Source organism: Pteropus vampyrus, unplaced genomic scaffold (genome assembly GCF_000151845.1).
Source record: "Pteropus vampyrus isolate Shadow unplaced genomic scaffold, Pvam_2.0 Scaffold707, whole genome shotgun sequence".
In the NCBI taxonomy this organism is placed as follows: Eukaryota; Metazoa; Chordata; class Mammalia; order Chiroptera; family Pteropodidae; genus Pteropus; species Pteropus vampyrus.
Window position 1 is genome coordinate 79270 of NW_011889488.1, and position 11829 is coordinate 91098.

The following is an 11829-nucleotide window of genomic DNA, read 5'->3' on the forward strand; positions in this document are numbered from 1 at the left end:
TACCCAAAATCTAACCTAGTAAAATTTTTCTCATTTCTTAAAACTCTGGAAGGAACTTCGTAAAGGCTGCTGTTCCTTCGGTACCGTATCCATCACGGATAAACGCAGAACCCCATGGTGCTCCCACCATCCTCTCCATACCCCCCAGAGCCGTATGACTGGCGCAGGCCCGAAGAATCCTCTACAAGCCAGACACAAGCCGACCCAGACCCTCCGGTCAGACAAGATTCTGACACGCACAATCCTCGCAGGAGAGGCCCTGGACCCCTTGTCCTTCAACCACCAGCCAGTCAAGTCTGACAGATTGTGGGCCTGTGGTTTCCCCCTGCAGTACGGTTACGACCGTTCTCTTGACCTGGGGGGGGGACAGTCTCCCCGGGGCCTGTCGCACTCTTCCTCCTTCCTGGAACTCCCATCGCCAGGCCAAGCCCCAGCTGCCACTACCCTTACTGCGGGTCTACAGCTGACCCTGCACCGCACGGCGACTCGGGCTGCCGACCCTGAGCGGCTGAACGTCCGCAGGTGACGTCTGACCCCCAGACGTAACTACTGACAGTCCCTGCTGACTGAAGCCTCACCGACCACATCCACAGTTGATGAACATGTGTTTTGTATATTACGTGTATTATGTACTGTATTTTTACAATAAACTAATCTAGAGAAAAAAAATGTTAAGAAAATCTAATGAAGAAAAAATACATTTAATGTATTTCTTGAAAACCATGTAAGTAACCAGATCTGAACAGTTCAAACCCGAGTCACTAAAGGGGCAATGGTCCCTTCAAGGCACTTTGACAGCTCTCCTCTGTTCCTTCAGCCACTCGCTCCCTCCCGGGTCCGGGTCCGGGTCCGGTTCTGGAGAACTATGGAGTCCGAATACACTAGTAAGGAGCAGAGCAGTACTGACTTTACCTGAACGTTCGTACCAAGTGCTATGAAAAGTCAAATCCCACGAAATACCAGAGCGGCAACCCCTGCCCCTCCTTTCAACAAGCCTGACTATGTCTTGACCCGACTATCATGCCTTATCATTTGCCAGGAAAAACGTGTCACAAGGAAAATAAAGGCTCTACCTTCACTTCACAAAGTCTGTTCTAAAAGCTGCATGCAGCCTCACAGGCAACTTGGATCTCTTTAAACCCGTTTCCGTAGACTGGTGCTCGTCTGCACACACGGCGAGAGCAGGCGCTGCTGCGTCTCCTGCCACAGCGTCTGCGTCTGTGCCAACAACCGAGTCAGAGGAAACTGCTACCAAAACGTCCAAAGGGTGATGGTCTAAAAGATCAGGCTCCATCTAGTAAACTATCGACTGGAAACACTGTCAGCAACTTTTAGTCTATATGCCCTGATCCCACTGAATTTAAATTCTTGCTTCACACTCTACATGACAAACGCATCGTCGTCTGTCAGTCTGGTGACAAAGCAAACCACAGGGTCAGGAAGAGGCTTGCTGAAGCCCCACTTTCCTCCACCTGAAGTTACTGCCTCGGCCCCACCGCCCAGTGAAGGTGGAAAAGACAAAGACAAAGGATCTGGCCTCAGTTCCTGAAAGAGTTATTAACGACCGGCTGTTCACACGGCCCCTCTGCAGTCTGCCTGGTCAGTGCGGACGGAGCCTCTAAGCCCACAGGGGTGTGGAGGGAAGAACAGGGACAAAGTAACAATCTCCAGTGGAAGGAATCTCACGGAAATCTCTGCATGAGTGTGTCCTATCTAGATATATCAAGTTTCTTAGTACTAAAAGTAGTAACCTTCTCTACTAACCGTTGATCTCATTAGGAAAAATGAGAAAGCTCCATGAGATTCAACTTCCAAAGTTAAACGCTCCTATTAGTTGCTGCTTTTTACAGTAAAAGTATAGGTTGCTGCTATTTTGAGTGCAACGCCATTTCAAGGGTTTGCCACATCCGTTTTCATGCTGCTCTCCAGTAACCGGGAGGTGTACGGTGTTCAAATGTCTCGCTACCGGTATCCTTAACACAGTCACCCAGGGTGCGCCATCTAAACCCCGACGACGAAGCTCCCGGATCCGGCCCTGCACCCCGCACGGCTGCCAGTGCTCCGTACACAGCCCAGTGACTTCCACTAGCCAGGTGACAACCATGCCAATTACCTTCCAGCTTCTTCACCTTGGCTTCCAGTTTCTTCTTCCTAAGAATGAAATTTTCTAAGTTAAAATGGTAAAAATAAATACACAGTACAACAGGAAAACATATGTATTACAGGTTGTGGTACATTTTTCTTAATTGTGGAGATTTACATGACATAGAAACTGTCAGTCAGGAGTATCACACAGCAACCACGAGGTTCCCAGCAACTTTCTAAGGGCAGGAAGCACCTGAGGAATCCGCTGTGCCGTGTGGGGTGTAGCGTTTCTAAAGCGAATTTAACTGATTAAATCTGCGTTTTCCCTCCCGAGCCACAGGGGCCTCTCCGCGTCGGCCCGTGTCTAACTCGGCAGTGCCGCCTCCGGGAGCGCGGAGCAGCTCACACCGCCTGCTCGGGGATGCGCACACCTGTTTCAGGGTGGATTTCCGGTCCGAAGGCGGTAACTGTGAGAAGTCTCCACGTTACCCTACGACACGTGACATCAAACCATTGTCCGTGCAGCTACCAAGATTTCTGTATAAAGTACAGTATTAAACTTCAAAAGAATCGACTGGATGCTCCTGACAGCCTTTTCATGAATGGTGACAGACACCCACGCATCTGCTGGGACGCGTACTCCAGTGCTGGCACATGCAGACACAGAGGCGCACGCGTGGACGTAAACACCTCCGCGGAGGCCCTCCTCTGCGCAGCCCTTCCCCTCGCCATGCTACATAACCCCTTACGCTCTGCTCCGCTCCACAGATGTGGAAACCAAGGCTGAAGGGCTCAGTTCAAGACCTCAGTTAATTACAGCCAACAGACCCGAGGACCACGAACAGAGAAACACTACTGATTTAAGGATGAGCTCTGTTCAAAGATGAAAACCCTATTTCCATAGTAATTTTAAAACTACTCACTGGGCATCGGTCTTCAAGCATTCTTCTTTCACACGAGCATATTCCTGATGAGTATCTTGATACAACTTTAGAGAACTCTAAAAAGGAAATAGATGTTAATTTAAAAGTCATTAACAATCAGTAATAACTTATTTTGATCTTGAAATGCTAAATTATCATCATTTACCAGTATGAAATTAATGAATAAATACATTAGGCAGGAAACTATAGTTCACTGAATATTTTAATGAATTTAAACAGACCCTTAATAGACATATGATTTAGACTCTAATCAAATGAAGCTATAAAATTTTAAAAATACTAATCTTAAAGGAATTACAAATCTTCCTAACACTGAATAGGTAATATTTGTGTCTCAACCAATTAAAATTCAACAAAACATAAAGACATTTTAGAGCTTAACATATACTACTGTTACTACTATGCAAAAATAAACTAGTCACTATACTGAACGAAAAATGGAACAGTGTGTAACACCAGTGAACGCGCACACCCTGATGGCCGCTGCGGAGTGCGGCAGACACTGCCGAGTGCTGTCTCAGAGCACAGTGTGTGTACTCTGAAATCTGCACAGCTGAGAGATGGCCTTTACGACCCCTCTTCCCAGATGAGAGGTCTGAGGGTCCACACGCTGACAAGTCACAGTAAGTGACAAGGGCTTCACGTCCAGGTGTGACTCCAATGGCTCTGCTCCCTCTTAGACAAGCTGATGAGATCATTATACAGTCGGAGGGAGACGCAGCTCAATGCCATGCTTGTCTGTTTCACTTTCACTACGTAGTCAGATACATGGCCAATGACGGCTACAGACATAGGGAAATCAATCAGTTACGGCAGGTGAGGCCTCAGGGAGGGCGAGGGCATTACTCAAGTGGCACAATTTGAAAACTGAAAGGCACAAACGCCATCATGAGAAGAGCTCCAAGAACAGGAAGACAAGCCGAGAGCCATCCCAGCTTGACTATAACTGGGCTCCTGGAAACCACCTCGCCGTATCAGTTTTAGATATTTCTCATCTACAAAAGCCATGAATTCTCTAAGATGTCTATAAAGAGTAAACCAAAATTTACAGAGGAAAGCAAGTTCATAGCATTTTAAATAAAGTTGATTGCAACTTGATTTTGAAACGCAGGACACGATTTCTCTACCCTTTAAGTGTAAAATTTTGCATCTTATTTTATACTTAAAGGTAAAAAACGTGAAAAGACAATGAATGCAAGACACATAGCCATAAAAATTCACAGCTAGGAGGTGACTCTACTGAACCTCTCATGACGCATAAGCAACTAACACGGAATTACAGAGCTAAGAATTACTGTAAGGACCAAGCCATGAATCAACCAGTTCCATCTTCACTAAGTACAGTGATACACCTGAAGAGTCTGGACTGGCATTTCCTTCCTCCAGTCACAGGCACAAGCGGCCCTCATGTACTGAGGCTAAAGCTATGAGAAGTCACCGCAAGTACCTTCTTCTCTTCCAGCTCTGCTTTTAAAGATCCCAGTTCTTCCTGGCATTTCTGCAGAGGAGAAATTTTCTGAAGCATCTGTTCCACTTGGTGATGCAGAGTACTATTCTCTCTGAAAATGGAGAACGCATTAACATTACTATATGAAAGAATCCACTATGCATTATTAAATATATCTACTGGTGATTTTTGAATGTTTTTCTAAATTGAAACAAAATAAAGGAATAAAAGAATTGCTCTTTTTAAATGCATTCCCTCTGTTTATAGCAACATGACCTTCATATTGCTTTTTACTTCTTTGTCATTATAGTCTATTTCTAATAAAAGTATATCGAAAAGCTACTTGAGAAGCAAATACAGGAGAGATTCTCAATCTGGTAGAAAATATATTAAAAAACAATGTGCCAAATAATTTGGCTCTTCTGATCTTGGCCTCATGCCTATTTACTCAAATAAAATGATAGGAAATTTTGTGGTTCACTTTATAACCATGCTTTGCCTTCTTCTAGGTGATAAATGTAATCAGAGTACAAAATATTGCTAGATTTTTACATAAGCTTATTTTAAATTGTTTCAAATACACTAGACAGACAACCTCATTAAACAGTCCAATTCACATAGACAATAATTACATAAGAATAAAATTCATTTCAACTGGCAACATGATCAGTAAACGTTATGGAAATGTCAAACCAGACCATAATTTAAGACCTTCATGAGAAATTCATTTGGACAATTTAATAATAAAGAAAATGTGAATCTTTTTTTTACTACGAGCATCAAAGCAACATTCTAAATAATGGGTCACTCCTATGTGACACTTTGTTCAAATCTGTTTAAATATCTAGGTTGATAAACGCCTCCTCCAAATCAATTATGAAAACAGATAGCTTACCTTCTGGCAAACTGCAGCTGTAAAACTTATTAAGGAAAACTCTGCGGATTTTATCTACTGATACTTGAAGATAAAATTCACTTTAAAATGATCTGCAATAATCTGTGTTCAATATAAATAAAAACAAGGTCATAATTCCTAGAAAACAACATTCAAAGTTCTATCTATAATGTATATAACATATAACATATATATGATGAAGCTTTTCACTGAGTTATTTCTATTTACCCTACCATGTACCAAAAGTCAAAACCTTCACTTCTCTAAATCAAAAAAGTATCTGATTAAATTATCTGGCTAATATTAAATTCCAAGAATAAAGGCAATAAGAAACTTATGGAAAATGCCTTGAATAATCCTGTATGTATCAGAAACCCAAACAATCTGTCCTTCATTCCTCAAATAGTCCAGAGCATACTTCCAGCAAACAAGAGTTCTGTCCTTACTAAAAACATACATAACTACACTCAGTGAGTAATGAGAACAGAAAGACAGGGAGAACATAACACCTATGCAATCCTTCACTTTTACGATTTACACAATTTGCTAACTTCGTTTCCCATCTCAAGCTGCCGGTAACATATTCTAAGATAGTAAAACATAATTCCTTTACGTTTCATCTCCTATAAATTCCTACTTTCAAATCACAATACAGCAAATGTTTGTAACACATCTGCATCATCCTCTATTAGAATGTAACCTTCTCAAAATTTATTCATTCTAATTTACTGCAGTCTTTGCAAGGAAAAAAAGGTCAACAAATCATCAGATGAAATAAAATAAACTGCCCTGTAAAAAGAAGAACAACAACAACAATAACAAAACAGAATTATACAAAAAAGAAATCAAGTTACATCACAAAGCCATACCGGGCCTGCAACATTGGCACCTCCGGTCCTAAGCTACTACATGTTGAGGTATGACGAATACCTATTTTGGGTAAACACTTAATGCATTTTTTAAAAAATCACCATTTACCTATAGCTGAGGCAGGACCAGATTACCATTTCACAGGTGGGAATTCAAGAACAATGGAAAGTTTGATCAATTTTTAATGTTATTCTAACAATTTTGATTTTAAAGAAATTTTAGTCGAGTTTTAGAAAAAATCAATAATTTTCATGCTGTAATTACTTCAGAAGGGTTATGCCATAATAAACACATACTCTCTTAATACTGGAATTAACTGCCTACCTAGTTTCCTATGTAATTAAAAGTACTTGTAGTAACTGTTTCTGTACAGCTTTCATAAGCAAAGATTACTCATGCAATAATACACATTTATAAATAGTGACAGTTTCACAAGGAGACTTCAATGACATCCATATTTTAATGTAAAAATTCAGATATGAAAAAGGAATTTAAATGTCATTCCCTGCTTCTACTGTTCCAACTCACAGGTTAGATATGACAGTAGCAACACAAACAAGTCCTCGGTGACCTGTTAAGCCAGAGAAACAGTGAAGTGGGCCTCGGGGTCTGCCCCGATACTGAGGCAGACTCTGCCTTCAGTGACTCCCTGAAAATATACGTGTGTTTTTATGAGAGAAATTTTATTTTTATGGAAGTTACAAGTCAGGGAATGTGTTATCACAAGATGTGGAAGCATCGATCGCAAACTTAATTTTCACCCTGCCAAAAAAATATTTAACCCGAGCCCAACCATACTACAAGTGGCCCCCACAGCAACTGAATAAACGGGGACTAAGAGGCCAAGAACAGCCCCGTGGATGTGAAATGCCACTGTGACTCAGATCATATACGTGAATTCTCTACGCATCGCACTGGCTAACGTAAGTCAGTTTTCTAACCTTCTGAATAGTCCTGCAGGTCCTTCTGCAGAAATACCCAAATGTCCTACCTGGCTTCACATGACTCCTGCACCTACTCTGCGGCATGTCCTCTGCACAGATGAGGAAGACCTGTTTGTTAAAAAGCTCACGGCGCCTTAAAACGTCAGAATCAGTGACTAAACGAAATCAACTCCAAAGGAAGGAAATGAGCGGCCTTTGCCGGGAAAGGCTCACAGTGGGCGACCAGCTGTCTGCCCTGCACAGCACACTCCCGACTCGCAGCCCGCCCGTGCCACCTTCCAAAAGGTACCTGACAACTCTCCCAGTTAAGAAAACATGAAGGGATTTAAAAAACCCAAAGGGAAAGAGCCAGTAAAAGGATATCATCACATTTCTTCTGATACTCTGTTAGCAAATTACTGAAACAAAGAAAAGAATTGTTACTGTTATTCTAGAAAACATACTATGTTAAAGTCATGTTGCAAAATACGCAGGGCACCTTTCTTCCAATGCAAGACTTACGTTTAATTATATATACCTACATACATATATTCCTACATACAAATTCCTTAAAAACACTGCACTGATGTATGAGCTTTTAATCTGAAATCACTTTGATCTAAGTAATATCTTAGCTTATAAATTCATGCGACTCTTACAGAATTAAAAACAAAAGCTTACGCCATGGCCATGAAATACTGTGAGGAAATCTGAGATCTAGTGCTAAAGCTAAGAAGTCTTTGAGACAGAAAACATTAAAAAACATTTCCACTTTAGCAAAATTCACTTCCTAACCATGAGCCTCGTTGTAAAGGCCGACAGAGGGCTCACGGTGGGGACAGGAGGCTTCGGTGAGACGCTGAGGTCCACTCTCAGGCCCCAGGCTTGTGTGTCAGGTTCACGAGGCTCAGCCAAACTCATGTAAAGATACTCACTCTGTATTAATAATTTTTTGCTTCAAGGTAATTAATGCTTCAACATATTCATTTAAATTCTGAAAGAAAAAAAACACTACAGTCAGATACTTGTATTTATAGTATAAGTTACTTTAAATGATTTTTTTCTGCACCAGCTCATTTATTATCAAACAGAAACAGTTTGCTGCGTTCCATCAGCGCGGCTCCGTTACGCTACCCCCGCAGCGCGCGTAAACACGCAGACCCGTTCTGAGCGACCAGGAGCCGCCGCACCTCGGGGTCTCCGTGTGACCCCTGCCGGCGACAGCAAGGCAGGGCTGCCGGGCGCTGTGTGTGCTCCAGCACAGCGAGCTCACGCCGCACGACCGCGACCAGCCAGGGCCCTCGTAGCCTCAGGGAGACTGCTGCTCCCCCCGCAGAAGGCACTCTGCTTTTTGAAGAAGTCTCTGCCAGGGACCCTGTGCACACCTGGGGCAGGTAACCTAGGCAAAGAACGGCAGGACCAGGGGGACCCACGCACGCGAACCGCACTTCCTCCCGTTAAGCTCCTGGGGCAGCCGATCCTTTGGTGCCCCAAGCAGAAGACCAGGAAAACCCTTCCCTGAGGATCTGAAAACTCGAAACAGCCCGGAGACCAGATGTAAGGCACTGGCACGAGACAGCCTTCCACGGAGAGCCGCCACGCAGACCTCCTGCACTGAAGCAGGGCCCAGAAGCCACACGCTCAGCTCAGTGAGCCATCGCTCTTCAAAGATCAAAACATTTCCAGACAGCAGAGACTCATGTAACGTGAGACACCAGAACAAGCCAAAGCAACTTGCAATAAGCAAAAACTGAGACGAAAACTTCGAAAATGTTAATATAATGAGAAAAATTCATGAAACAAGACAAGAGTAGTTCTTAGAAAAATCTTAAAAAGCTCTTAAAAATTCAGAACATAAACACCCCCTGGCATGGTCCAAATCGAAACGACAGGCAACAGCAAGTGTTGGTGAGGGGGCAGGGAAATCCGAGCCCTCAGACACTGCTGCTGGGATTCGGCACGGTGCAGCTGCTGCGGGAAAGCGCGGCCGTGCCTCGAAACGGACTACCCACTGGTCCAGCGATGCCACTCCCAGGAGTGCACCCAAGAGAGCTGGGGACACGTGTCCAGGCCGAACTTGTGCACTCTTATTTATAGCAGCACCATTCACACGAGCCAAAAAGTAAAAATAGATTCAGTGTCCGTCTACTGATGGACGAATGGATAAACAAAATGTCCCACAGACATGCACTGTGGTTATTCAGCAACGAAAAGAAACGAAGGACTCGTGCTACATGAATGAACCTTGAGAACATTATGTCACGTGAAAAAAGCCAGTCACGAATGGCTGCATACTTTATGATTCCATTCACATAACTTTTTTTTTTTTTTTCTGGCGGGGCATCCCTTGGTTGACCTTACAGATTGCAAGGACCTTGTCAGTTTATAATCCCTTATTTTTTTTTATTTTTTACCCCTACAGCACCTGGTATTCCTGGGTGGTCTCCCATCCAAGTACTAACCAGGCCCGACTCTGCTTAGCTTCCGAGATCAGACGGGATCAGGCTCGTTCAGGGTGGCATGGCTGTAGACATAACTTGTTCTCAAGAGGCAAATCCACAGACAGAAAGCAGATTGAGGGAGGGGCAGGAATGATCGCAAATGCCTACGAGGGGGTGGCTCTGGAGGCGTCCACAACCACACAGCTGTGACGTGTCTGGGTAATACGAATGTACTATACTACGAATGTACTATAAAAACCACTGAACTGTGCACGTTAAAAGGATGAATTTTATGGTATGTGAATTATATCTCAATAAAACTAAAAACAAGAAAGCAAAATAAAAGGCTCGAAAGAGTTGTTATACATTTGGATAAAAAGGTCTCCCAAAATAAAGCAAACCACAGACGCGAGAATAAAGAAAAATGAAAACAATTAGAGTGTCTGTGCAAGAGGTCTCACACGCTCACCAAGCTCCAGAGACAGAATGAGGGGAAAGACCGGGAGACAATCGAAGAAACTCTGATGTTCAAGGAAACAGCCTAGAAATGATGCCAGAAGTTTCCAAACTGAAAGGGCCCAGCTCATGGACACAAACGGATCCAAATCATGACACATCGGCACAAAATTTCAAAACACCAGAGACAAGGCAAAGAGCCTATATGAATCTCGAGAGAAAAAGAAAACGAAACAAGTCATATACGAAGCATCTGGACTCAGAATGGCTTCGGACTTCAACAGCAAGCTAGAGACTTAGAAGTCTTGAGATCTAGAAGGCAAGCCTTGGAAATTCTGAAGACGAATGAATTTCAAGGTAAAATTCTGTACAAACTATCAACCACTCGTGATGGTAAAATGGACATTTCCGAATTCTCCGAGTCACTTCCCAGACATCCCTGCTGAGGGTCGTACTGCAGGGTGTGAACTGGGGACAACGTGGGACACACAGGTAAGGGGACTCCAGGAAGGCAGCTGAGCGCCGGACTGGAGGTCCAAAGGCTCAGGGGGGAGGTTTTCCCCTAAGCAGAAAACGACAGACCATCTGCTGGAATGACGGCATTAAAAGGATATTTCTTCCTAATAGGCAGAGAACTGCAAGTGAATGTGCATGGCTGGTTTTCATCATGCACTTGAATTACGATTATTTTTTAAGTAAAAGCAATTCTCCCTCTTTTTTCCCATTGTTTCAAGTTCTTTGCTAGTCAACCTCATCTTCCCCGCCTTGCTTCCAGATACCAGCAGTAATGTCAAGTACTGGGCCAGAGACATTCCAGAGTCACACGCAGCTGGATTCAAACTCCTGTTCCCCCACTTTCTGGCTGAGTGACCGTGGGCCTATTTGACCTCTCCCTGCCTCAGTACCATGTCCACGGCACAGACGAGGAGACGAACACTGGGAGGCTACACAACCGGCTTGCTACCAGACTAACCAGGAGGAGCCAAAAACAAAGTGTCCAACTAAGACCGTGGCATGCAGTGAGCACTCAGACGGGCACGCTGAATTAAGGATGTAATCATTAACCGGGGCACCAAGAAAACACACAGGAAAGGCAAGGCAGACGCAATCTACTCAGCTGAGCTCTGAGCAGCATACGGTTAGTTCGACTCCGATAGTGACCTAACCAAAATCGTAACTACACTGAGAAAACTGGGGGGCGAGGGGATGCTCAGGTATGGTGGGTACAGGACAGAGAGCTCAGTCCTCGCCTCCCAAAGTCAGAGGTCGATACGTTTAAATTGGAGAAAGAAGTGGCAACACGAGTCTATTATTTAATATGAAAGTTCATTATGATTATGAAACACGCACGGCACAATTAAATGTGCTGTCCCTTGGGGAGGGGGTGGGTGAGGTCGGGACTTCAGGCCGTCTTAGCAAATCCTGTATGACCAGCTGTCTCTCTAAACTATGTTCACGTATAACTCTAACAAAAATAAAAACTTAAAATCACAGAGCATAGCATCACGCAGGGGGAAGAAAACATAGGTAAGTGAATCTGACTTCTTGGTTTCCATAGCATCCTAGTCCCTGACTGACACTTTTCCCAAGGCCTGGTTGGGCGGCAGCTCTAATTTGGTCAGACACTGCAGGTCGCTAATAAAACATTCTTTTCTCTCCGATCTGATTCAAATGTCACTTATGTCGGTTCAAACAAGGTCTCCAACGAACGAACCTCAGAATCAGGAGCCCCGAGCAGGCCGTCTGGCTGGAGGGCACCTGGAGCCCC

General features: G+C 43.8%; 1 protein-coding gene and 1 pseudogene across 1 annotated transcript in view; both read right to left on the minus strand.

Annotated features, from left to right (window-relative positions):
- The window catches only part of ICE1 (interactor of little elongation complex ELL subunit 1), a 57809-nt gene that overhangs the window by 31035 nt on the left and 14945 nt on the right, over window positions 1–11829 (minus strand). The window contains exons 5-11 of the mRNA XM_023526108.1: window positions 11776–11827; window positions 8100–8158; window positions 7549–7583; window positions 5372–5390; window positions 4477–4588; window positions 3009–3085; window positions 2114–2151 (exon numbers count right to left, since the gene is read on the minus strand). Coding sequence (XP_023381876.1) covers window positions 2114–2151; window positions 3009–3085; window positions 4477–4588; window positions 5372–5390; window positions 7549–7583; window positions 8100–8158; window positions 11776–11827 — 392 coding nt within the window. The remainder of the gene's footprint in view (window positions 1–2113; window positions 2152–3008; window positions 3086–4476; window positions 4589–5371; window positions 5391–7548; window positions 7584–8099; window positions 8159–11775; window positions 11828–11829) is intronic.
- On the minus strand, window positions 9578–9696 carry LOC111733968 (annotated as a pseudogene).